We start from the raw sequence: 27474 nt of genomic DNA, 5'->3' as shown, positions 1-27474 counted from the left end.
GAATCCTTGTTTTCTCTGACCCAGAAACACCAGAGGAGGCTAGTGGGAGGAGCTATAGGAGAACGGGATCATTGTAAAGACTGGAATGGAATAAATGGAATGGCATCAAACACATGGATACCACATGGTTGACCCTGTTCCATTTATTCCATTCCAGCCTTTACAATGATCCTGTCCTCCTACAGTTACTCTCACCAGCCTCCTCTGACACACACACACACACACACACACACACACACACACACACACACACACACACACACACACACACACACACACACACACACACACACACACACACACACACACACACACACACACACACACACACACACACACACACACGGACTCTGTCCCAGAACCGCACAGCTACTGACCTTCTACAATATGGCTCTACAGCAGGGCAGGAGCAGGGCTGTGACTTGAATACTGCCTACTGAGAAATGCAAACGTTTGGATTCTGATGCTGGAGCCAACCTCTACAGCCCCAAATTACACCCCATTCCCTTTATAGCGCAGAGTCATGTGGCCCTGGTGAAAAGTTACGTACTATATAGGGAATATGGTGCCGGTGGGGACTGCTCTGACCCTGCCCTGGCTAGCTGGCCACGGATCTGCTGATTGGACAGAGGATGTTATATTCATGAGATATGTTGTTGGCGCTATTGATAAGAAAGACTGTGTGTGTGTGTGTGTGTGTGTGTGTGTGTGTGTGTGTGTGTGTGTGTGTGTGTGTGTGTGTGTGTGTGTGTGTGTGTGTGTGTGTGTGTGTGTGTGTGTGTCCCTTCGGCTGCTCTCCGTGCTTCACTCCCTGAACCGTGTAACACGGAACACAATGCCGTGTAACACGGAACACAATGCCGTGTAACACGGAACACAACGCCAAGGACAAGCATGGAAACGCTCCCCCAGTTTATTGTTTCAGAAAGAACTGGACATAGAGCAGATGGACTGTCTATAGGGCAGTTAGAGCAGATGGACTGTCTATAGGGCAGTTAGAGCAGATGGACTGTCTATAGGGCAGTTAGAGCAGATGGACTGTCTATAGGGCAGTTAGAGCAGATGGACTGTCTATAGGGCAGTTAGAGCAGATGGACTGTCTATAGGGCAGTTAGAGCAGATGGACTGTCTATAGGGCAGTTAGAGCAGATGGACTGTCTATAGGGCAGTTAGAGCAGATGGACTGTCTATAGACCAGTTAGAGCAGATGGACTGTTATAGCAGTTAGAGCAGATGGACTGTCTATAGGGCAGTTAGAGCAGATGGACTGTCTATAGGGCAGTTAGAGCAGATGGACTGTCTATAGGGCAGTTAGAGCAGATGGACTGTCTATAGACCAGTTAGAGCAGATGGACTGTCTATAGGGCAGTTAGAGCAGATGGACTGTCTATAGGGCAGTTAGAGCAGATGGACTGTCTATAGGGCAGTTAGAGCAGATGGACTGTCTATAGGGCAGTTAGAGCAGATGGACTGTCTATAGGGCAGTTAGAGCAGATGGACTGTCTATAGGGCAGTTAGAGCAGATGGACTGTCTATAGGGCAGTTAGAGCAGATGGACTGTCTATAGGGCAGTTAGAGCAGATGGACTGTCTATAGGGCAGTTAGAGCAGATGGACTGTCTATAGGGCAGTTAGAGCAGATGGACTGTCTATAGAGCAGTTAGAGCAGATGGACTGTCTATAGGGCAGTTAGAGCAGATGGACTGGCCATAGAGCAGTTAGAGCAGATGGACTGTCTATAGGGCAGTTAGAGCAGATGGACTGTCTATAGGGCAGTTAGAGCAGATGGACTGTCTATAGGGCAGTTAGAGCAGATGGACTGTCTATAGGGCAGTTAGAGCAGATGGACTGTCTATAGGGCAGTTAGAGCAGATGGACTGTCTATAGGGCAGTTAGAGCAGATGGACTGTCTATAGGGCAGTTAGAGCAGATGGACTGTCTATAGAGGGCAGTTAGAGCAGATGGACTGTCTATAGGGCAGTTAGAGCAGATGGACTGTCTATAGGGCAGTTAGAGCAGATGGACTGTCTATAGGGCAGTTAGAGCAGATGGACTGTCTATAGGGCAGTTAGAGCAGATGGACTGTCTATAGGGCAGTTAGAGCAGATGGACTGTCTATAGGGCAGTTAGAGCAGATGGACTGTCTATAGGGCAGTTAGAGCAGATGGACTGTCTATAGGGCAGTTAGAGCAGATGGACTGTCTATAGGGCAGTTAGAGCAGATGGACTGTCTATAGGGCAGTTAGAGCAGATGGACTGTCTATAGGGCAGTTAGAGCAGATGGACTGTCTATAGGGCAGTTAGAGCAGATGGACTGTCTATAGGGCAGTTAGAGCAGATGGACTGTCTATAGGGCAGTTAGAGCAGATGGACTGTCTATAGGGCAGTTAGAGCAGATGGACTGTCTATAGGGCAGTTAGAGCAGATGGACTGTCTATAGGGCAGTTAGAGCAGATGGACTGTCTATAGGGCAGTTAGAGCAGATGGACTGTCTATAGGGCAGTTAGAGCAGATGGACTGTCTATAGAGCAGTTAGAGCAGATGGACTGTCTATAGGGCAGTTAGAGCAGATGGACTGGCCATAGAGCAGTTAGAGCAGATGGACTGTCTATAGGGCAGTTAGAGCAGATGGACTGTCTATAGGGCAGTTAGAGCAGATGGACTGTCTATAGGGCAGTTAGAGCAGATGGACTGTCTATAGGGCAGTTAGAGCAGATGGACTGTCTATAGGGCAGTTAGAGCAGATGGACTGTCTATGGAGCAGTTAGAGCAGATGGACTGTCTATAGGGCAGTTAGAGCAGATGGACTGTCTATAGGGCAGTTAGAGCAGATGGACTGTCTATAGGGCAGTTAGAGCAGATGGACTGTCTATAGGGCAGTTAGAGCAGATGGACTGTCTATAGGGCAGTTAGAGCAGATGGACTGTCTATAGGGCAGTTAGAGCAGATGGACTGTCTATAGGGCAGTTAGAGCAGATGGACTGTCTATAGGGCAGTTAGAGCAGATGGACTGTCTATAGGGCAGTTAGAGCAGATGGACTGTCTATAGGGCAGTTAGAGCAGATGGACTGTCTATAGGGCAGTTAGAGCAGATGGACTGTCTATAGGGCAGTTAGAGCAGATGGACTGTCTATAGGGCAGTTAGAGCAGATGGACTGGCCATAGAGCAGTTAGAGCAGATGGACTGTCTATAGGGCAGTTAGAGCAGATGGACTGTCTATAGGGCAGTTAGAGCAGATGGACTGTCTATAGGGCAGTTAGAGCAGATGGACTGTCTATAGGGCAGTTAGAGCAGATGGACTGGCCATAGAGCAGTTAGAGGAGATGGACTGGCCATAGACCAGTTAGAGCAGATGGACTGTCTATAGGGCAGTTAGAGCAGATGGACTGTCTATAGGGCAGTTAGAGCAGATGGACTGTCTATAGGGCAATTAGAGCAGATGGACTGTCTATAGGGCAGTTAGAGCAGATGGACTGGCCATAGGACAGTTAGAGCAGATGGACTGTCTATAGGGAAGTTAGAGCAGATGGACTGGCCATAGAGCAGTTAGAGAATGGACTGGCCATAATACACAGATACACAGAGACACAGTAATGCACAGTAATACACAGAGACACAGTAACACAGTAATACACAGAGACACAGTAATACACAGAGACACAGAGACACAGTAATACACACAGACACAGAGACACAGTAATACACACAGACACAGAGACATAGTAATGCACAGTAATACACAGAGACACAGTAATACACAGTAATACACAGAGACACAGAGACACAGAGACACAGTAATACACAGAGACATAGTAATACACAGGGACGCAGAGACACAGAGACACAGTAATACACAGAGACAAAGAAACACAGTAATACACAGAGACACAGATACACATTAATACACAGAGACAAAGAAACACAGTAATACACAGAGACACAGTAATACACAGAGACACAGTAATACACAGAGACAAAGAAACACAGTAATACACAGAGACACAGTAATACAGAGGGACACAGTAATACGCAGAGACACAGTAATACACAGAGACACAGTAATACACAGAGACACAGTAATACACAGAGACACAGTAATACACAGAGACACAGATACACATTAATACACAGAGACAAAGAAACACAGTAATACACAGAGACAGAGTTATACACAGAGACACAGTAATACACAGAGACACAGAGACAGAGCAATACACATAGACACAGTAATACACAGGGACACAGTAATACGCAGAGACACAGTAATACACAGAGACACAGTAATATAGTAATACACAGAGACACAGAGACACATTAATACACAGAGACACAGTTATACACAGAGACACAGAGACACAGTAATACACAGAGACACAGTAATACACAGAGACACAGAGACACAGTAATACACAGAGACACAGAGACACAGAGACACAGAGACACAGAGACACATTAATACACAGAGACACAGAGACACAGAGACACAGTAATACACAGAGACACAGAGACACATTAATACACAGAGACACAGTTATACACAGAGACACAGTAATACACAGAGACAAAGAAACACAGTAATACACAGAGACACAGTTATACACAGAGACACAGTAATACACAGAGACACAGAGACACAGTAATACACAGAGACACAGTAACACACAGGGACACAGCAATACACAGAGATACAGTAATACACAGAGATACAGTAATACACAGAGACACAGTAATACACAGAGACACAGTAATACACAGAGACACAGTAAAACACAGAGACACAGTATTACACAGAGGCATATAGCCACAGGGACAAAGTAAAATACAGAGACACAGTAATACACAGAGACACAGAGACACAGTAATACACAGAGACACAGTAATACACAGGGACACAGTAATACACAGAGACAACAGAGACACAGTAATATAGTAATACACAGAGACACAGTAATACACAGAGACACAGTAATACACAGAGACACAGTAATACACAGAGACACAGTAATACACAGAGACACAGTAATACACAGAGACACAGTAATACACAGGGACACAGTAATACACAGGGACACAGTAATACACAGGGACACAGTAATACACAGGGACACAGTAATACAGTAATACACAGGGACACAGTAATACACAGAGACATAGTAATACACAAAGACACAGTAATACACAGAGACACAGTAATACACAGAGACACAGTAATACAAAAAGACACAGTAATACACAGAGACACACTGATACACAGTAATACACAGAGACACAGAGACAGAGTAAAACACAGACACACAGTAATACACAAAGACACAGTAATACACAGAGACACAGTAATACACAGATACACAGTAATAAAAAGACACAGAGACACAGTAATACACAGAGACACAGTAATACACAGAGACACAGTAATACACAGACACAGAGAAACAGTAATACACATTAGTACACAGGGACACAGTAATACACATTAGTACACAGAGACACAGTAATACACAGTGACACAGTAATACACAGAGACACAGAGACACAGTAATACACAGAGACACAGAGACACAGTAATACACAGGGACACAGTAATACACAGAGACACAGCAATACACAGAGACACAGTAATACACAGAGACACAGAGACACAGTAATACACAGAGACACAGTAATATAGTAATACACAGAGACACAGTAATATAGTAATACACAGAGACACAGTAATATAGTAATACACAGAGACACAGTAATACACAGAGACACAGTAATACACAGAGACACAGAGACACAGTAATACACAGAGACACAGAGACACAGTAATATAGTAATACACAGAGACACAGTAATACACAGAGACACAGTAATACACAGAGACACAGCAATACACAGAGACACAGTAATACACAGAGACACAGTAATACACAGAGACACAGCAATACACAGAGACACAGTAATACACAGAGACACAGCAATACACAGAGACACACATTAGAGACACAGAGACACAGCAATACACAGATACACAGTAATACACAGAGACACAGTAATACACAGGGACACAGTAATACACAGAGATACAGTAACACACAGAGACACAGTAATACACAGAGACACAGAGACACAGAGACACATTAATACACAGAGACACAGTAATACACAGAGACACAATAATACACAGAGACACAGTAATACACAGAAACACAGCAATACACAGAGACACAGCAATACACAGAGACACAGTAATACACAGAGACACAGCAATACACAGATACACAGTAATTCACAGAGACACAGTAATACACAAGGACACAGTAATACACAGAGATACAGTAATACACAGAGACACAGTAATACACAGGGACACAGTAATACGCAGAGACACAGTAATACACAGAGACACAGTAATACACAGAGACACAGTAATACACAGAGACACAGATACACATTAATACACAGGGACAAAGAAACACAGTAATACACAGAGACAGAGTTATACACAGAGACACAGTAATACACAGAGACACAGAGACAGAGCAATACACATAGACACAGTAATACACAGGGACACAGTAATACGCAGAGACACAGTAATACACAGAGACACAGTAATATAGTAATACACAGAGACACAGAGACACATTAATACACAGAGACACAGTTATACACAGAGACACAGTAATACACAGAGACACAGAGACACAGTAATACACAGAGACACAGAGACACAGAGACACAGAGACACATTAATACACAGAGACACAGAGACACAGAGACACAGTAATACACAGAGACACAGAGACACATTAATACACAGAGACACAGTTATACACAGAGACACAGTAATACACAGAGACAAAGAAACACAGTAATACACAGAGACACAGTTATACACAGAGACACAGTAATACACAGAGACACAGAGACACAGTAATACACAGAGACACAGTAACACACAGGGACACAGCAATACACAGAGATACAGTAATACACAGAGATACAGTAATACACAGAGACACAGTAATACACAGAGACACAGTAATACACAGAGACACAGTAATACACAGAGACACAGTAAAACACAGAGACACAGTATTACACAGAGGCATATAGCCACAGGGACAAAGTAAAATACAGAGACACAGTAATACACAGAGACACAGAGACACAGTAATACACAGAGACACAGTAATACACAGGGACACAGTAATACACAGAGACAAAGAGACACAGTAATATAGTAATACACAGAGACACAGTAATACACAGAGACACAGTAATACACAGAGACACAGTAATACACAGAGACACAGTAATACACAGAGACACAGTAATACACAGGGACACAGTAATACACAGGGACACAGTAATACACAGGGACACAGTAATACACAGGGACACAGTAATACAGTAATACACAGGGACACAGTAATACAGTAATACACAGGGACACAGTAATACACAGAGACATAGTAATACACAAAGACACAGTAATACACAGAGACACAGTAATACACAGAGACACAGTAATACAAAAAGACACAGTAATACACAGAGACACACTGATACACAGTAATACACAGAGACACAGAGACAGAGTAAAACACAGAAACACAGTAATACACAAAGACACAGTAATACACAGAGACACAGTAATACACAGAGACACAGTAATACACAGAGTAATACACACACAGTAATGATACACAGTAATACACAGAGACACAGAGACAGAGTAAAACACAGACACACAGTAATACACAAAGACACAGTAATACACAGAGACACAGTAATACACAGATACACAGTAATAAACAGACACAGAGACACAGTAATACACAGAGACACAGTAATACACAGACACAGAGACACAGTAATACACAGAGACACAGTAATACACAGACACAGAGAAACAGTAATACACATTAGTACACAGGGACACAGTAATACACATTAGTACACAGAGACACAGTAATACACAGTGACACAGTAATACACAGAGACACAGAGACACAGTAATACACAGAGACACAGTAATACACAGAGACACAGAGACACAGTAATACACAGGGACACAGTAATACACAGAGACACAGAGACACAGTAAAACACAGAGACACAGTAATACACAGAGACACAGCAATACACAGAGACACAGTAATACACAGAGACACAGAGACACAGTAATACACAGAGACACAGTAATATAGTAATACACAGAGACACAGTAATATAGTAATACACAGAGACACAGTAATATAGTAATACACAGAGACACAGTAATATAGTAATACACAGAGACACAGAGACACAGTAATACACAGAGACACAGTAATACACAGAGACACAGTAATACACAGAGACACAGTAATACACAGAGACACAGAGACACAGAGACACAGTAATACACAGGGACACAGTAATACACAGGGACACAGTAATACACAGGGACACAGTAATACACAGGGACACAGTAATACAGTAATACACAGGGACACAGTAATACACAGAGACATAGTAATACACAAAGACACAGTAATACACAGAGACACAGTAATACACAGAGACACAGTAATACAAAAAGACACAGTAATACACAGAGACACACTGATACACAGTAATACACAGAGACACAGAGACAGAGTAAAACACAGAAACACAGTAATACACAAAGACACAGTAATACACAGAGACACAGTAATACACAGAGACACAGTAATACACAGAGACACACTGATACACAGTAATACACAGAGACACAGAGACAGAGTAAAACACAGACACACAGTAATACACAAAGACACAGTAATACACAGAGACACAGTAATACACAGATACACAGTAATAAACAGACACAGAGACACAGTAATACACAGAGACACAGTAATACACAGACACAGAGACACAGTAATACACAGAGACACAGTAATACACAGACACAGAGAAACAGTAATACACATTAGTACACAGGGACACAGTAATACACATTAGTACACAGAGACACAGTAATACACAGTGACACACTAATACACAGAGACACAGAGACACAGTAATACACAGAGACACAGTAATACACAGAGACACAGAGACACAGTAATACACAGGGACACAGTAATACACAGAGACACAGTAATACACAGAGACACAGTAATACACAGAGACACAGTAATACACAGAGACACAGCAATACACAGAGACACAGTAATACACAGAGACACAGAGACACAGTAATACACAGAGACACAGTAATATAGTAATACACAGAGACACAGTAATATAGTAATACACAGAGACACAGTAATATAGTAATACACAGAGACACAGTAATACACAGAGACACAGAGACACAGTAATACACAGGGACACAGTAATACACAGAGACACAGAGACACAGTAATACACAGAGACACAGTAATACACAGAGACACAGTAATACACAGAGACACAGCAATACACAGAGACACAGCAATACACAGAGACACAGTAATACACAGAGACACAGTAATACACAGAGACACAGCAATACACAGAGACACAGCAATACACAGAGACACAGTAATACACAGAGACACAGCAATACACAGATACACAGTAATACACAGAGACACAGTAATACACAGAGACACAGTAATACACAGGGACACAGTAATACACAGAGATACAGTAACACACAGAGACACAGTAACACACAGAGACACAGTAATACACAGAGACACATTAATACACAGAGACACAGTAATACACAGAGACACAGTAATACACAGAGACACAGTAATACACAGAGACACAGTAATACACAGAGACACAGCAATACACAGAGACACAGCAATACACAGACACAGCAATACACAGAGACACAGTAATACACAAGGACACAGTAATACACAGAGATACAGTAACACACAGAGACACAGTAATACACAGAGACACAGAGACACAGAGACACAGTAATACACAGAGACACAGTAATACACAGATACACAGTAATACACAGAGACACAGTAATACACAGGGACACAGTGATACAGTAATACACAGGGACACAGTAATTCACAGAGACACAGTAATACACAGAGACACAGAGACAGTAATACACAGAGACACAGACACACAGTAATACACAGAGACACAGAGACATATTTTCCTGATTATTGTCCTGTGGTCGAGTGCTGCAAGGAAAGACTTAGCTAAACTGCAGCTGGTCAGAACAGAGCAGCACGTTCTGTTCTTCATTGTAATCAGAGGGCTGATATAAATACTATGCTGTCAGTCTCTCTTGGCTCAGAGTTGAGGGGAGACTGACTGCATCACTTCTTCTTTTTATAATAAACATGAACGTGTTGAAAATCCCAAATTGTTTGCATAGTCAACTTACATACTGTTACGTCTGCTTCCAACTCACACTCTCAAACATGTAGATCCCCTGAACACAATTCACTTTCCAGACCACTTTCCAGCTCACACTCTCAAGCACGTAGATCCCCTGAACACAGCTCACTCTTCAACTCACACTCTCAAGCACGTAGATCCCCTGAACACAGCTCACTCTCCAGATCCCAATCACCTGAATTCTAATCACTTGTTCACACACCTACCTGTATGTCATTATCACACACTATTTAGTTCAGTTCTTTGCACCCCATCACTGTGATGTATTATTTGTTTTGTGACACACTTCTATTCGATCTGCTTTTCCCGTAATTGAATCCTCCCGTGTATGATAGTTTTGGCGTGCCTCACAAACGACTGCCTCTCTGATAGAGTTCAGTGAGTCAAATCGAGGGCTTGTCGTCCGGACCTCTGGCAGTCTCTATGGGGGTGCCACAGGGTTCAATTCTCGGTCCGACTCTCTTCTCTGTATACACGAATGATGTCGCTCTTGCTGCTGGTGATTCTCTGATCCACCTCTAAGCAGACGACACCATTCTGTATACTTCTGTCCCTTCTTTGGACACTGTGGTAACTAACCTCCAGATGAGATTCAATGCCATACAACTCTCCTTCTGTGGCCTCCAACTGCTCTTAAATGCAAGAAAAACTAAATGCAAACTCTTCAACCGATCGCTGCCCGCACCCACCCACCCGTCCAACATCACTACTCTGGAAGGTTCTGTTTTAGAATATGTGGACAACTACAAATACCTAGGTGTCTGGTTAGACTGTAAACTCTCCTTCCAGACTCACATTCAGCATCTCCAATGCAAAATTAACGCTAGAATCAACTTCCTATTTCGCAAACAAAGCATCCTTCACTCATGCTGCCAAACCCTCGTAAAACTGACTATCCTACTGATCCTCGACTTCAGCGATGTCAATTACAAAATAGCCTCCAACACTGGACTCAACAAATTGGAATCAGTCTATCACAGTGCCATCCGTTTTGTCACCAAAGCCTCATGTACTAGCCACCACTGCGACCTGTACGCTCTCGTTGGCTGGCCCTCTCTTTATTCTCGTTGCCAAACCCACTGGCTCCAGGTCATCTACAAGTCTCTGCTAGGTAAAGCACTAACTTATCTCAGCTCGCTGGTCACGATAACAACACCCACCCTTAGCACATGTTCCAGCAGGTATATCTCACTGGTCACCCCCAAAGCCAATTCTTCCTTTGGCCACCTTTCCTTCCAGTTCTCTGCTGCCAATGAATGGAACAAACTGCAAAAATCACCGAAGCTGGAGACTCATATCTGCCTCATTAGCTTTGAGCACCTGCTGTCAGAGCAGCTCACAGATCATTTCACCTGTACATAGCCCATCTGTAAATAGCCCAACCAACTCCCTCATCCCCATACTGTATTTATTAATTTATCTTGCTCCTTTGCACCCCAGTATCTCTACTTGCACATTCATCTTCTGCACATCTATCACTCCAGTGTTTAATTGCTATATTGTAATTACTTCGCCACCATGGCCTATTTATTTCCTTAACTTACCTCATTTGCACTCACTGTATATAGACTTTTTGTTTTCTTGTGTTCTACTGTAATATTGACTGTAGGTTTGTTTGTTCCATGTGTAACTCTGTGTTGTTGTATGTGGCGAACTGCTCTGCTTTATCTTGGCCAGGTCGCAGTTGTAAATGAGAACTTGTTCTCAACTAGCCTACCTGGTTAAATAAAGGTGTTCTCAACTAGCCTACCTGGTTAAATAAAGGTGTTCTCAACTAGCCTACATGGTTAAATTAGGTTTAAATTAATATATTAAAACGTTAAAAAAACGATGCCATTTGTCTATTCCCTGCCTGTACTTTAGCCTATTGGATTTCCTGTTATCAACCTACTGCCTGATCTCCCGATACTGTACTGTTGCCTTTTTGGACCCCCTGTGTTTGACCTTCTGCCTGCCCCTGGACCCAGCTACTTGCCTCCTCCTGTGTTTGACCTTCTGCCTGTCCCTGGGCCCAGCTACCTGCCTCCTCCTGTGTATGACTTTCTGCGTGCCCCTTGACCCGGCTACCTGCCTCCTCCTGTGTTTGACCTTCTGCCTGTCCCTGGGCCCAGCTACCTGCCTCCTCCTGTGTATGACTTTCTGCGTGCCCCTTGACCCAGCTACCTGCCTCCTCCTGTGTTTGACCTTCTGCCTGTCCCTGGACCCAGCTACCTGCCTCCTCCTGTGTTTGACCTTCTGCCTGTCCCTGGGCCCAGCTACCTGCCTCCTCCTGTGTTTGACCTTCTGCCTGTCCCTGGGCCCAGCTACCTGCCTCCTCCTGTGTTTGACCTTCTGCCTGTCCCTGGGCCCAGCTACCTGCCTCCTCCTGTGTTTGACCTTCTGCCTGTCCCTGGGCCCAGCTACCTGCCTCCTCCTGTGTTTGACCTTCTGTGTGCCCCTTGACCCAGCTACCTGCCTCCTACTGTGGTCCTTTACAATAAACACCTGCTGCGCCCTGCGCTTGAAACGAGCTCTCTGTCTCCCATCGTGTTCATTACACATACAGCTCTGACACAGACATTTACTCCAAATCCAGAACAAATTCAATAAAGCGTGCAGTATTAAATAGAGCCATTACAGCATGGAACTCCATTCCATCTCATATTGCTCAAATGAACAGCAAACCTGGTGTCAAAGAACTGATAAAGCAAAACCTCACAGACAATGCTTCTCCCCTATTTGACCTCGATAGTTTGTGTGTATGTATTGATATGTAGGCTACTGTATATGTGCTTTTTGTATTTTTTGTAATGTAGTTCTGTCCTTGAGCTGTTGTCTATTACTGTTCTGTATTATGTAGGAACAGGGTAGGAACAGCGTAGTAACAGGGTAGGAACAGGGTAGTACCAGCATAGTAACAGGGTAGGAACAGGGTAGTAACAGGGTAGGAACAGGGTAGGAACAGCATAGTAACAGGGTAGTAACAGGGTAGCAACAGGGTAGGAACAGTATAGTAACAGCGTAGTGACTGTGTAGTAACAGCGTAGTGACTGTGTAGTAACAGCGTAGTAACAGTGTAGTAACAGTATAGTAACAGTGTAGTAACAGTGTGGTGACTGTGTAGTAACGGTGTAGTAATAGTGTAGTAATAGTGTAGTAATAGTGTAGTAACAGTGTAGTAACAGTGTAGTAACAGCGCAGTGACTGTGTAGTAACAGTGTAGTAACAGTATAGTAACAGTGTAGTAACAGTGTAGTAACAGCATAGTGACTGTGTAGTAACGGTGTAGTAACAGCATAGTGACTGTGTAGTAACGGTGTAGTAACTGTGTAGTAACTGTGTAGTAACGGTGTAGTAAAAGTGTAGTAACGGTGTAGTGAATGTGTAGTAACGGTGTAGTAACGGTGTAGTAACTGTGTAGTAACTGTGTAGTAACTGTGTAGTAACTGTGTAGTAACTGTGTAGTAACAACATAGTGACTGTGTAGTGACGGTGTAGTGACGGTGTAATGGTGTAGTAACAACATAGTGACTATGTAGTAACGGTATAGTAACAGTGTAGTAACGGTGTAGTAACAGTGTAGTAACAACATAGTGACTGTGTAGTGACGGTGTAGTAATGGTGTAGTAACAACATAGTGACTATGTAGTAACGGTATAGTAACAGTGTAGTAACGGTGTAGTAACAGTGTAGTAACAACATAGTGACTGTGTAGTAACTGTGTAGTAACTGTGTAGTAACAACATAGTGACTGTGTAGTAACGGTGTAGTAACAGTGTAGTAACAACATAGTGACTGTGTAGTAACTGTGTAGTAACTGTGTAGTAACAACATAGTGACTGTGTAGTAACTGTGTAGTAACTGTGTAGTAACAACATAGTGACTGTGTAGTAACTGTGTAGTAACTGTGTAGTAACAACATAGTGACTGTGTAGTAACGGTGTAGTAACAGTGTAGTAACAACATAGTGACTGTGTAGTAATTGTGTAGTAACAGTGTAGTAACAACATAGTGACTGTGTAGTAACGGTGTAGTAACGGTGTAGTAACAGTGTAGTGAATGTGTAGTAACAGTGTAGTAACAGCATAGTAATGGTGTAGTAACGGTGTAGTGAATGTGTAGTAACAGTGTAGTAGCAGTGCACTAGCAGTCTAGTAACAGTGTAGTAGCAGTGTAGTAGCAGTGTAGTAACAGTCTAGTAATAGTGTAGTAACAGTTTCCTGCTCCTCTCTCCTCTCTAGGGGCCAGTATTCAGTATGAGCGTATGGGTGGGGACGTGACCATGAGGTGTGGCTCTCTGGACAGCGAGGCCAGCGTGACGTGGAAGGTAAACGGGACAGACGTGAAGGCACGCCACCGGGAGGAGGGGTCGAGACTCATACTGATGGAGGTGGACCTCTCTAACAACGGACTCTACACCTGCTTCCAGAACCCCAACGGAGAACGACGGGACCAAATCAACCTACGTATCGGAAGTGAGTTCTAATTAAGATCCTATCCGTCTCTCTCTTCCTCCTTCTCCCCTCTCTCTCTTCCTCCTTCTCCCATCTCTCTCTTCCTCCTTCTCCCGTCTCTCTCTTCCTCCTTCTCCCGTCTCCCTCTTCCTCCTTCTCCCCTCTCTCTTCCTCCTTCTCCCGTCTCTCTCTTCCTCCTTCTCCCCTCTCTCTTCCTCCTTCTCCCGTCTCTCTCTTCCTCCTTCTCCCCTCTCTCTTCCTCCTTCTCCCCTCTCTCTTCCTCCTTCTCCCGTCCCTCTCTTCCTCCTTCTCCCGTCTCTCTTCCTCCTTCTCTCCTCTCTCTTCCTCCTTCTCCCCTCTCTCTTCCTCCTTCTCCCCTCTCTCTTCCTCCTTCTCCCCTCTCTCTTCCTCCTTCTCCCCTCTCTCTTCCTCCTTCTCCCCTCTCTCTCTTCCTCCTTCTCCCCTCTCTCTTCCTCCTTCTCCCCTCTCTCTTCCTCCTTCTCCCCTCTCTCTCTTCCTCCTTCTCCCCTCTCTCTCTTCCTCCTTCTTCCCTCTCTCTTCCTCCTTCTCCCCTCTCTCTTCCTCCTTCTCCCCTCTCTCTTCCTTCTTCTCCCCTCTCTCTCTTCCTCCTTCTCCCCTCTCTCTCTTCCTCCTTCTCCCCTCTCTCTCTTCCTCCCTCTTCTCCCATCTCTGTTTATTTTTATTTCTTTACGTAAGTAAGTTATAACAAGCAGATTGTCACCCTCTTCCTTGACCACATTCTCTAACACCTAAACCTACTTGAAGGTAACAGTGCTTGCTGTTGCCCCTAGTGGCCTCCTGAAGTCCTCAGACAAGAATGGATGTGGTTTACTGACTTTCGTCACGGTTGACCTGGCTGGACAGGCCTGTATGTGTGTGTGACAGGCCTGTATGTGTGTGGACAGGCCTGTATGTGTGTGGACAGGCCTGTATGTGTGTGTGACAGGCATTGTCATGGGAAGAAGGGGTCCTGAGGGTGCTGCAGAACCCCCTGAAGAAATACAAATGAATGTATATATGGCTATGATGACAGGACAGGCCAGTGTGTGTGTGTGTGTGTGTGTGTGTGTGTGTGTGTGTGTGTGTGTGTGTGTGTGTGTGTGTGTGTGTGTGTGTGTGTGTGTGTGTGTGTGTGTGTGTGTGTGTGTGTGTGTGTGTGTGTGTGTGTGTGTGTGTGTGTGTGTGTGTGTGACAGTGCTGAGAGGAGAAATCAGAGATGTGTGTGTGTGTGTGTGACAGTGCTGAGAGGAGAAATCAGAGATGTGTGTGTGTGTGTGTGTGTGTGTGTGTGTGTGTGTGTGTGTGTGTGTGTGTGTGTGTGTGTGTGTGTGTGTGTGTGTGTGTGTGTGTGTGTGTGTGTGTGTGTGTGTGACAGTGCTGAGAGGAGAAATCAGAGATGTGTGTGTGTGTGTGTGACAGTGCCGAGAGGAGAAATCAGAGATGATGTGTGTGTGTGTGTGTGTGTGTGTGTGTGTGTGTGTGTGTGTGTGTGTGTGTGTGTGTGTGTGTGTGTGTGTGTGTGTGTGTGTGTGTGTGTGTGTGTGTGTGTGTGTGTGTGTGTGTGTGACAGTGCTGAGTGGAGAAATCAGAGATGTGTCCCAGTGTGTGTGCGTGTGTGACAGGCCAGTATGTGTGTGACAGGCCAGTATGTGTGTCTGTGTGTGTGTGACAGGCCAGTATGTGTGTCTGTGTGTGTGTGACAGGCCAGTATGTGTGTCTGTGTGTGTGTGACAGGCCAGTATGTGTGTCTGTGTGTGTGTGACAGGCCAGTATGTGTGTGACAGGCCAGTATGTGTGTGACAGGCCAGTATGTGTGTCTGTGTGTGTGTGACAGTGCTGACAGTGTATAGTGCACTACTTCTAACCAGGCTCATAGGGTGTGATGCTCATGTCTCTCTGGTCAGAAGTAGTGGAACATAAAGGTAATGGGGAGGTGTCCCTAGTAGGAAGGGGAAGAGGTATTGTGCATTGTTTATTACAGTTCACAGTTTATTCGCCACGGCACTCGATACAACAGGTGTAGAACAGTACAGTGACATTCTTACATTGAGAGCTCCAATATTGCAGTGATTGTAATACAAATAATATGGACAATAATACATATATAAAAACATATAATATAGACAATAATCACAAAAACATAGATAATATAATAGACAATAATATAGATAATATGGACAATAATACATATATAAAAACATATAATATAGACAATAATCACAAAAACATAGATAATATAATAGACAAGCCCAACGGTGAGCACAGGGAGTATGCGCAGGTTTCCTACCTGGCATAACTATTCTCCCTTTTTGCCCCCCCCCCAATATTTTTTGGGGGGTGACTTTCCGGTTTCCAACCGTGTCGCCGTGCTGCCTCCTCATACATGCGCCTCTCCGCTTTAGCTGCTTCTATTTCCTCCTTGGGACGGCGATATTCTCCCGGCTGCTCCCAGGGTCCTTTACCGTCTAATTCCTCCTCCCATGTCCAAATCTCCAAATGATGCAGTCTCTCCCATTGCAACTGCTCTTCACGATTAACAAGGAGAGTAGGCTCAGGTCTGTTTCCTGACTCAGCCACTCTCTCTCTGCGCTTTCCCCGTTACCTTCGGTTTTCGCTCTGTATAGCAATGCTTTCCTTCTCGATTCCATACGTGTATAGCCCTCTTCGCATTGCTGTAGGGAATCCCAGGCGGGCTCCTGCACTCGCTCTGGGTCGGCCGCCCACCTGTCGATTTCTTCCCACGTCGTATAATCCCTGCTTCTGCCGTCCATAACGTCCTCCTTTAGATCCTGCCAGTTCACACGCTGCTCGGTCTGTGAATGGTGGTGGGTGATTCTGTAATGAAGTTCGTCTGTTGTTTGAAGAAAGTCAGACCGAAATGCAGCGTGTAGGTTACTCATGACTTTTAATGAAGATAATGCGGTACATGAAATAACTGAAGAAGAAAACAACAAACGAGTGAAACTAATTACAGCCTATCTGGTGACTAACACAGAGACAGGTACAATCACCCACGAAATACAACGCGAACTCAGGCTACCTAAATACGGTTCCCAATCCGAGACAACGAGAATCAGCTGACTCCAATTAGGAATCGCCTCAGGCAGCCAAGCCTAACTAGACACACCCCTAATAATACACACTCCCAATAAATACAAACCCCAATACGAAACACAACATATAAACCCATGTCACACCCTGGCCTACCCAAACATATAACAAAAACACAAGATACAATGACCAAGGCGTGACAACAATAATATAGATAATAATATAGACAATAATATAGATAATAATATAGATAATAATATAGACAATAATGTAGATAATAATATAGATAATAATATAGACAATAATGTAGATAATAATGTAGACAATAATGTAGATAATATTATAGACAATAATCACAATAATATAGATAATAATATAGACAATAATCACAATAATATAGATAATAATATAGACAATAATGTAGCTAATAATATAGATAATATAATAGACAATAATATAGACAATAATATAGACAATAATGTAGATAATAATATAGATAATAATATAGATAATAATATAGACAATAATCACAAAAATATAGATAATAATATAGACAATAATGTAGATAATATTATAGACAATAATCACAATAATATAGATAATAATATAGATAATAATATAGATAATATAATTGTAACGGCGTTCTTCTGTTGAATGAAGAAAGTCGGACCGAAACGCAGCGTGTAGGTTACTCATGACTTTAATGAACAGAATAGCGGTACATGAAATAACTGAAATACAAAAACAACAGAACGGAACGTGAAACTAATTACAGCCTATCTGGTGACTACAACACAGAGACAGGAACAAACACCCACGAAATACAAAGCGAAACTGAGGCTGCCTAAATACGGTTCCCAATCGGAGACAACGATAAGCACCTGACTCTAATTGAGAATCGCCTCAGGCAGCCAAACCTATACAACACCCCTAATCAGCCGCAATCCCAAATAATACAAACCCCAATACGAAACACAACATATAAACCCATGTCACACCCTGGCCTGACCAAAATATATAACGAAAAACACAAATTACAATGACCAAGGCGTGACAATAATAGACAATAATATAGACAATAATCACAATAATATCGATAATAATATAGACAATAATCACAAAAATATAGATAATAATGTAGACAATAATGTAGATAATAATATAGATAATAATATAGACAATAATATAGATAATATTATAGACAATAATCACAATAATATAGATAATAATATAGATAATAATATAGACAATATTGTAGATAATAATATAGACAATAATGTAGATAATAATATAGACAATAATGTAGATAATAATATAGATAATAATATAGACAATAATGTAGATAATAATATAGACAATGGTGGTTGTATATACAGGTCAGTACCAGAACCTTATTCAATGTCCAGGGTACTGGAGTGGTTGTATATACGGGTCAGTACCTTATTCAATGTCCAGGGTCCTGGAGTGGTTGTATATACAGGTCAGTACCAGAACCTTATTCAATGTCCAGGGTACTGGAGTGGTTGTATATACGGGTCAGTACCAGAACCTTATTCAATGTCCAGGGTACTGGAGTGGTTGTATATACAGGTCAGTACCAGAACCTTTTTCAATGTCCAGGGTACTGGAGTGGTTGTATATACGGGTCAGTACCAGAACCTTATTCAATGTCCAGGGTTCTGGAGTGGTTGTATATACAGGTCAGAACCTTATTCAATGTCCAGGGTCCTGGAGTGGTTGTATATACAGGTCAGTACCAGAACCTTATTCAATGTCCAGGGTCCTGGAGTGGTTGTATATACGGGTCAGTACCAGAACCTTATTCAATGTCCAGGGTTCTGGAGTGGTTGTATATACAGGTCAGAACCTTATTCAATGTCCAGGGTCCTGGAGTGGTTGTATATACAGGTCAGTACCAGAACCTTATTCAATGTCCAGGGTCCTGGAGTGGTTGTATATACAGGTCAGTACCAGAACCTTATTCAATGTCCAGGGTCCTGGAGTGGTTGTATATACAGGTCAGTACCAGAACCTTATTCAATGTGTCATGTTTTGTCATTTATTATCTTGTCTTGTCCCTGTGCTTCCCATTCTATTCGTTTCCCTCTGCTGGTCTTATTAGGTTCTTTCCCTCTTTCTATCCCTCTCTCTCCCCCTCCCTCTCTCACTCTCTCGCTCTCTCTTCTCTCTATCGTTCCGTTCCTGCTCCCAGCTGTTCCTATTCCCCTAATCAATCATTTAGTCTTCCCACACCTGTTCCCGATCCTTTCCCCTGATTAGAGTCCCTATTTCTTCCTTTGTGTTCCGTTCCTGTCCTGTCGGTTCCTTGTTTAGTATTCACCGTGCTGTGTTTGTGTATCGCCCTGTCGTGTCGTGTTTTCCTCAGATGCTGCGTGGTGAGCAGGTGTCTGAGTCTGTCTGGTTCAAGTGCCTTCCCGAGGCAACCTGCTGTTCACCTGCTGTTCAAGTTCGAGTCTCCAGTTTGTCCTCGTCATTTCGAGTGAAAGTTGTGTTTTTTTGTTTGTAATTACTTTACTGGATTAAAGACTCTGTTTTCGCCAAGTCGCTTTTGGGTCCTCTTTCACCTGCATGACAGAAGGAACCGACCAAGGAATGGACCCAGCGACTTCAGACGCTCGTTACACTGCCGTCGAGATCCAAGGAGCCATGCTCGGCAGACACGAGCAGGAATTGTCTGCTGCTCGCCATGCCGTGGAGAACCTGGCCGCTCAGGTTTCCGACCTCTCTGGACAGTTCCAGAGTCTACGTCTCGTGCCACCTGTTACTTCCTGGCCTGCCGAGCCTCCAGAACCTAGGGTTAATAACCCACCTTGCTACTCCGGGCAGCCCACTGAGTGCCGCTCCTTTCTCACGCAGTGTGAGATTGTGTTTTCTCTCCAACCCAACACATACTCTAGAGAGAGAGCTCGGGTTGCTTACGTCATTTCACTCCTTACTGGCCGGGCTCGAGAATGGGGCACAGCTATCTGGGAGGCAAGGGCTGATTGCTCTAACAAGTTCCAGAACTTTAAAGAGGAGATGATTCGGGTTTTTGACCGTTCAGTTTTTGGTAGGGAGGCTTCTAGGGCCCTGGCTTCCTTATGCCAAGGTGAACGGTCCATAACGGATTATTCTATTGAGTTTCGCACTCTTGCTGCCTCTAGTGAGTGGAACGAGCCGGCGCTGCTCGCTCGTTTTCTGGAGGGACTCCACGCAGTGGTTAAGGATGAGATTCTCTCCCGGGAGGTTCCTTCAGATGTGGACTCTTTGATTGTTCTCGCCATCCGCATAGAACGACGGGTAGATCTTCGTCACCGGGCTCGTGGAAGAGAGCTCGCATCAACGGTGTTTCCCTGCTCCGCATCGCAACCATCTCCCTCCTCTGGCTCAGAGTCTGAGCCCATGCAGCTGGGAGGGATTCGCATCTCGACTAAGGAGAGGGAACGGAGGATCACCAACCGCCTGTGCCTCTATTGCGGAGTTGCTGGACATTTTGTTAATTCATGTCCAGTAAAAGCCAGAGCTCATCTGTAAGCGGAGGGCTACAGGTGAGCGCAACTACTCAAGTCTCTCCATCAAAATCTTGTACTACTTTGTCGGTCCATCTACGCTGGACCGGTTCGGGTGCTACATGTAGTGCCTTGATAGACTCTGGGGCTGAGGGTTGTTTCATGGACGAAGCATGGGTTCGGAAACATGACATTCCTTTCAGAGAGTTAGATAAGCCTACGCCCATGTTCGCCTTAGATGGTAGTCATCTTCCCAGTATCAGATTTGAGACACTACCTTTAACCCTCACAGTATCTGGTAACCACAGTGAGACTATTTATTTTTTGATTTTTCGTTCACCGTTTACACCTGTTGTTTTGGGTCATCCCTGGCTAGTATGTCATAATCCTTCTATTAATTGGTCTAGTAATTCTATCCTATCCTGGAACGTTTCTTGTCATGTGAAGTGTTTAATGTCTGCCATCCCTCCCGTTTCTTCTGTCCCTACTTCTCAGGAGGAACCTGGCGATTTGACAGGAGTGCCGGAGGAATATCATGATCTGCGCACGGTCTTCAGTCGGTCCCGAGCCAACTCCCTTCCTCCTCACCGGTCGTATGATTGTAGTATTGATCTCCTTCCGGGGACCACTCCTCCTCGGGGTAGACTATACTCTCTGTCGGCTCCCGAACGTAAGGCTCTCGAGGATTATTTGTCTGTGTCTCTTGACGCCGGTACCATAGTGCCTTCTTCCTCTCCGGCCGGGGCGGGGTTCTTTTTTGTTAATAAGAAGGACGGTACTCTGCGCCCCTGCGTGGATTATCGAGGGCTGAATGACATAACGGTTAAGAATCGTTATCCGCTTCCCCTTATGTCATCAGCCTTCGAGATTCTGCAGGGAGCCAGGTGCTTTACTAAGTTGGACCTTCGTAACGCTTACCATCTCGTGCGCATCAGAGAGGGGGACGAGTGGAAAACGGCGTTTAACACTCCGTTAGGGCATTTTGAGTACCGGGTTCTGCCGTTTGGTCTCGCCAATGCGCCAGCTGTTTTTCAGGCATTAGTTAATGATGTTCTGAGAGACATGCTGAACATCTTTGTTTTTGTCTATCTTGACGATATCCTGATTTTTTCTCCGTCACTCGAGATTCATGTTCAGCACGTTCGACGTGTTCTACAGCGCCTTTTAGAGAATTGTCTCTACGTAAAGTCTGAGAAGTGCTCTTTTCATGTCTCCTCCGTTACTTTTCTCGGTTCCGTTATTTCCGCTGAAGGCATTCAGATGGATTCCGCTAAGGTCCAAGCTGTCAGTGATTGGCCCGTTCCAAGGTCACGTGTCGAGTTGCAGCGCTTTTTAGGTTTCGCTAATTTCTATCGGCGTTTCATTCGTAATTTCGGTCAAGTTGCTGCCCCTCTCACAGCTCTTACTTCTGTCAAGACGTGTTTTAAGTGGTCCGGTTCCGCCCAGGGAGCTTTTGATCTTCTAAAAGAACGTTTTACGTCCGCTCCTATCCTCGTTACTCCTGACGTCACTAGACAATTCATTGTCGAGGTTGACGCTTCAGAGGTAGGCGTGGGAGCCATTCTATCCCAGCGCTTCCAGTCTGACGATAAGGTTCATCCTTGCGCTTATTTTTCTCATCGCCTGTCGCCATCTGAGCGCAACTATGATGTGGGTAACCGTGAACTGCTCGCCATCCGCTTAGCCCTAGGCGAATGGCGACAGTGGTTGGAGGGGGCGACCGTTCCTTTTGTCGTTTGGACAGACCATAAGAACCTTGAGTACATCCGTTCTGCCAAACGACTTAATGCCCGTCAAGCTCGTTGGGCGTTGTTTTTCGCTCGTTTCGAGTTTGTGATTTCTTACCGTCCGGGTAGCAAGAACACCAAGCCTGATGCCTTATCCCGTCTGTTTAGTTCTTCTGTGGCTTCTACTGATCCCGAGGGATTCTTCCTTATGGGCGTGTTGTCGGGTTAACAGTCTGGGAATTGAAAGACAGGTTAAGCAAGCACTCACGCACACTGCGTCGCCGCGCGCTTGTCCTAGTAACCTCCTTTTCGTTCCTGTTTCCACTCGTCTGGCTGTTCTTCAGTGGGCTCACTCTGCCAAGTTAGCTGGTCATCCCGGTGTTCGAGGCACTCTTGCGTCTATTCGCCAGCGCTTTTGGTGGCCGACTCAGGAGCGTGACACGCGCCGTTTCGTGGCTGCTTGTTCGGACTGCGCGCAGACTAAGTCGGGTAACTCTCCTCCTGCCGGTCGTCTCAGACCGCTCCCCATTCCTTCTCGACCATGGTCTCACATCGCCCTAGACTTCATTACCGGTCTGCCTTTGTCTGCGGGGAAGACTGTGATTCTTACGGTTGTCGATAGGTTCTCTAAGGCGGCACATTTCATTCCCCTCGCTAAACTTCCTTCCGCTAAGGAGACGGCACAAATCATTATCGAGAATGTATTCAGAATTCATGGCCTCCCGTTAGACGCCGTTTCAGACAGAGGCCCGCAATTCATGTCACAGTTTTGGAGGGAGTTCTGTCGTTTGATTGGTGCGTCCGTCAGTCTCTCTTCCGGGTTTCATCCCCAGTCTAACGGTCAAGCAGAGAGGGCCAATCAGACGATTGGTCGCATACTACGCAGCCTTTCTTTCAGAAACCCTGCGTCTTGGGCAGAACAGCTCCCCTGGGCAGAATACGCTCACAATTCGCTTCCTTCGTCTGCTACCGGGTTATCTCCGTTTCAGAGTAGTCTGGGTTACCAGCCTCCTCTGTTCTCATCCCAGCTTGCCGAGTCCAGCGTTCCCTCCGCTCAAGCGTTTGTCCAACGTTGTGAGCGCACCTGGAGGAGGGTGAGGTCTGCACTTTGCCGTTACAGGGCACAGACTGTGAGAGCCGCCAATAAACGCAGGATTAAGAGTCCAAGGTATTGTTGCGGCCAGAGAGTGTGGCTTTCCACTCGCAACCTTCCTCTTACGACAGCTTCTCGTAAGTTGACTCCGCGGTTCATTGGTCCGTTCCGTGTCTCCCAGGTCGTCAATCCTGTCGCTGTGCGACTGCTTCTTCCGCGACATCTTCGTCGCGTCCATCCTGTCTTCCATGTCTCCTGTGTCAAGCCCTTTCTTCGCACCCCCGTTCGTCTTCCCTCCCCCTCCCGTCCTTGTCGAGCGCACCTATTTACAAGGTACATAAGATCATGGACATGCGTTCTCGGGGACGGGGTCACCAATACTTAGTGGATTGGGAGGGTTACGGTCCTGAGGAGAGGAGTTGGGTTCCGTCTCGGGGACGTGCTGGACCGTTCACTCATTGATGATTTCCTCCGTTGCCGCCAGGATTCCTCCTCGAGTGCGCCAGGAGGCGCTCGGTGAGTGGGGGGTACTGTCATGTTTTGTCATTTATTATCTTGTCTTGTCCCTGTGCTTCCCATTCTATTCGTTTCCCTCTGCTGGTCTTATTAGGTTCTTTCCCTCTTTCTATCCCTCTCTCTCCCCCTCCCTCTCTCACTCTCTCGCTCTCTCTTCTCTCTATCGTTCCGTTCCTGCTCCCAGCTGTTCCTATTCCCCTAATCAATCATTTAGTCTTCCCACACCTGTTCCCGATCCTTTCCCCTGATTAGAGTCCCTATTTCTTCCTTTGTGTTCCGTTCCTGTCCTGTCGGTTCCTTGTTTAGTATTCACCGTGCTGTGTTTGTGTATCGCCCTGTCGTGTCGTGTTTTCCTCAGATGCTGCGTGGTGAGCAGGTGTCTGAGTCTGTCTGGTTCAAGTGCCTTCCCGAGGCAACCTGCTGTTCACCTGCTGTTAAAGTTCGAGTCTCCAGTTTGTCCTCGTCATTTCGAGTGAAAGTTGTGTTTTTTTGTTTGTAATTACTTTACTGGATTAAAGACTCTGTTTTCGCCAAGTCGCTTTTGGGTCCTCTTTCACCTGCATGACACAATGTCCAGGGTCCTGGAGTGGTTGTATATACAGGTCAGTACCAGAACCTTATTCAATGTCCAGGGTCCTGGAGTGGTTGTATATACGGGTCAGTACATTATTCAATGTCCAGGGTACTGGAGTGGTTGTTTATACAGGTCAGTGTGGATAGTCTGTGGGAGAGGGAGGGCAGAATTTGTTACGTATATAACAGTTGTATGGACATTGGATAGAAGTTATTTAGGTGTCTGTTCAGCCTTGATGCACCGTTTCTCCCTGCCAGATGGGAGCATGGAGAACAGTCAATGTCTCGGGAAGCTGAAGTCTTTGTGCATCCCCTCCCTGTTTCCTGCAGTCCTCGATCAGCTCCTTGGTCTTATTGATGTGGAGGGAGAGGTTGTTGTCCTGGCACCACACTGCCAGGTCTCTGATCTCCTCCCTGTAAACTGTCAGCCAGTCAGATAGTCCAGGATCCAGTTGCAGAGGGATGTTTTCATTCCCAACGTCCTGAGCTTCGTGAGGAGCTTGGAGGATACTATGGCGTTGAACGCTGATCTGTAGTCTATGAGCAGTATTCCCCTTGGCCAGGTGTGAGAGGGCAGCGTGGAGTGCAATTGAGATGACATCATCTGTAGATCTTTTGGGGAGGTATGCAAATTAAAGGCGTCTGGGATGATGGAGTTGATGTGTGCCATAATCAGCCTCTTTTAATGCACTTCATGATTACAGATGTGAGTGCTACAGGGTGGTGGTCAGTGTGGCATGACGCCTTAGAGTTCTTAGGAACAGGAATGATGGTGGTCCTTTTGAGACATGTGGGGGATTACAGACTGGGACAAGGAAAGGTTGAAAATGACCACGAAGATACCAGATAGTCTGCACATGGTCTGAGAACATGGCCTGGATGTCCTAATGTCTAGCTGGATGTCCTAATATCTAGCTGGATGTCCTTATATCTAGCTGGATGTCCTAATGTCTAGCTGGATGTCCTAATATCTAGCAGGATGTCCTTATATCTAGCTGCATGTCCTTATATCTAGCTGGATGTCCTAATATCTAGCTGGATGTCCTAATATCTAGCTGGATGTCCTTATATCTAGCTGGATGGCCTAATGTCTATCTAGATGTCCTAATGTTTAGCTGGATGTCCTAATATCTAGCTGGATGTCCTTATATCTAGCTGGATGTCCTAATATCTAGCTGGATGTCCTAATGTCTAGCTGGATGTCCTAATGTCTAGCTGGGTATCCTAATGTTTAGCTGGATGTCCTAATGTCTAGCTGGATATCCTAATGTCTATCTGGATGTCCTAATGTCTAGCTGGATTTCCTAATGTCTAGCTGGATGTCCTAATGTCTCCATGGATGTCCTTAAAGTTGTCTCTGGAAATAGATAGTCAGTAAACATACAATACATCTACCTAACCCTACCTTTAAACTAGCTGACATTAACACCCTTCCTTTAAACTAGTTGACATTAACACCCTTCCTTTAATCAAACTAGCTGACATTAACACCGTTCCTTTAATTAAACTAGCTGACATTAACACCCTTCCTTTAAACTAGTTGACATTAACACCCTTCCTTTAATTAAACTAGCTGACATTAACACCCTTTAAACTAGCTGACATTAACACCCTTCCTTTAAACTAGCTGAACGAGTCTGTCTGAGTCTGGCTGAACTAAAGTGCTTTTGACCAGAACCCTATGGAAGAGAGAACGGGGTGTAATTTGGGATGCAGCGTGTGGCTGCTGCATGTGAAGGAGGAAATGATGGGTATGGGTTTATTTTTATGGGTTTGACACAGTGGGAGGATGCATGGGGTTTGGTTATGACGAATTGTTAGACTAAAAATGTGGATACTTGTGGGTTTGGGGTTTGGGACGAGAGAGAGAAAGAGAGAGAGAGAGAGATTGAGAGACCGAGAAAGAAAAAGAGTAGGGTAGAGAGACCCAGAAAGAAAGAGAGAAGGGGAGAGTGACCCAGAAAGAAAGAGAGAATTGTAGGGAGAGAGAGAAAGAGAAGGGTAGAGAGACCCAGAAAGAAAGAGAGAAGGGGAGAGAGACCCAGAAAGAAAAAGAGAAGGGTAGGGAGAGAGAGAAAGAGAAGGGTAGAGAGACCCAGAAAGAAAAAGAGAAGGGTAGGGAGAGAGAGAAAGAGAAGGGTAGAGAGACCCAGAAAGAAAAAGAGAAGGGTAGG

At 44.8% G+C, this 27474-nt stretch overlaps 1 protein-coding gene across 1 annotated transcript in view; it reads left to right on the top strand.

Annotated features, from left to right (window-relative positions):
• LOC124000170 (ciliary neurotrophic factor receptor subunit alpha-like) overlaps window positions 1-27474 on the top strand; it is a 558871-nt gene that overhangs the window by 252693 nt on the left and 278704 nt on the right. Inside the window, exon 3 of the mRNA XM_046306361.1 lies at window positions 14598-14831. Coding sequence (XP_046162317.1) covers window positions 14598-14831 — 234 coding nt within the window. The remainder of the gene's footprint in view (window positions 1-14597; window positions 14832-27474) is intronic.

This window comes from Oncorhynchus gorbuscha, linkage group LG16 (genome assembly GCF_021184085.1).
Source record: "Oncorhynchus gorbuscha isolate QuinsamMale2020 ecotype Even-year linkage group LG16, OgorEven_v1.0, whole genome shotgun sequence".
In the NCBI taxonomy this organism is placed as follows: Eukaryota; Metazoa; Chordata; class Actinopteri; order Salmoniformes; family Salmonidae; genus Oncorhynchus; species Oncorhynchus gorbuscha.
The sequence above is the reverse complement of the archived record's forward strand: the minus strand, read 5'-3'. Positions and strand labels throughout refer to the sequence as shown.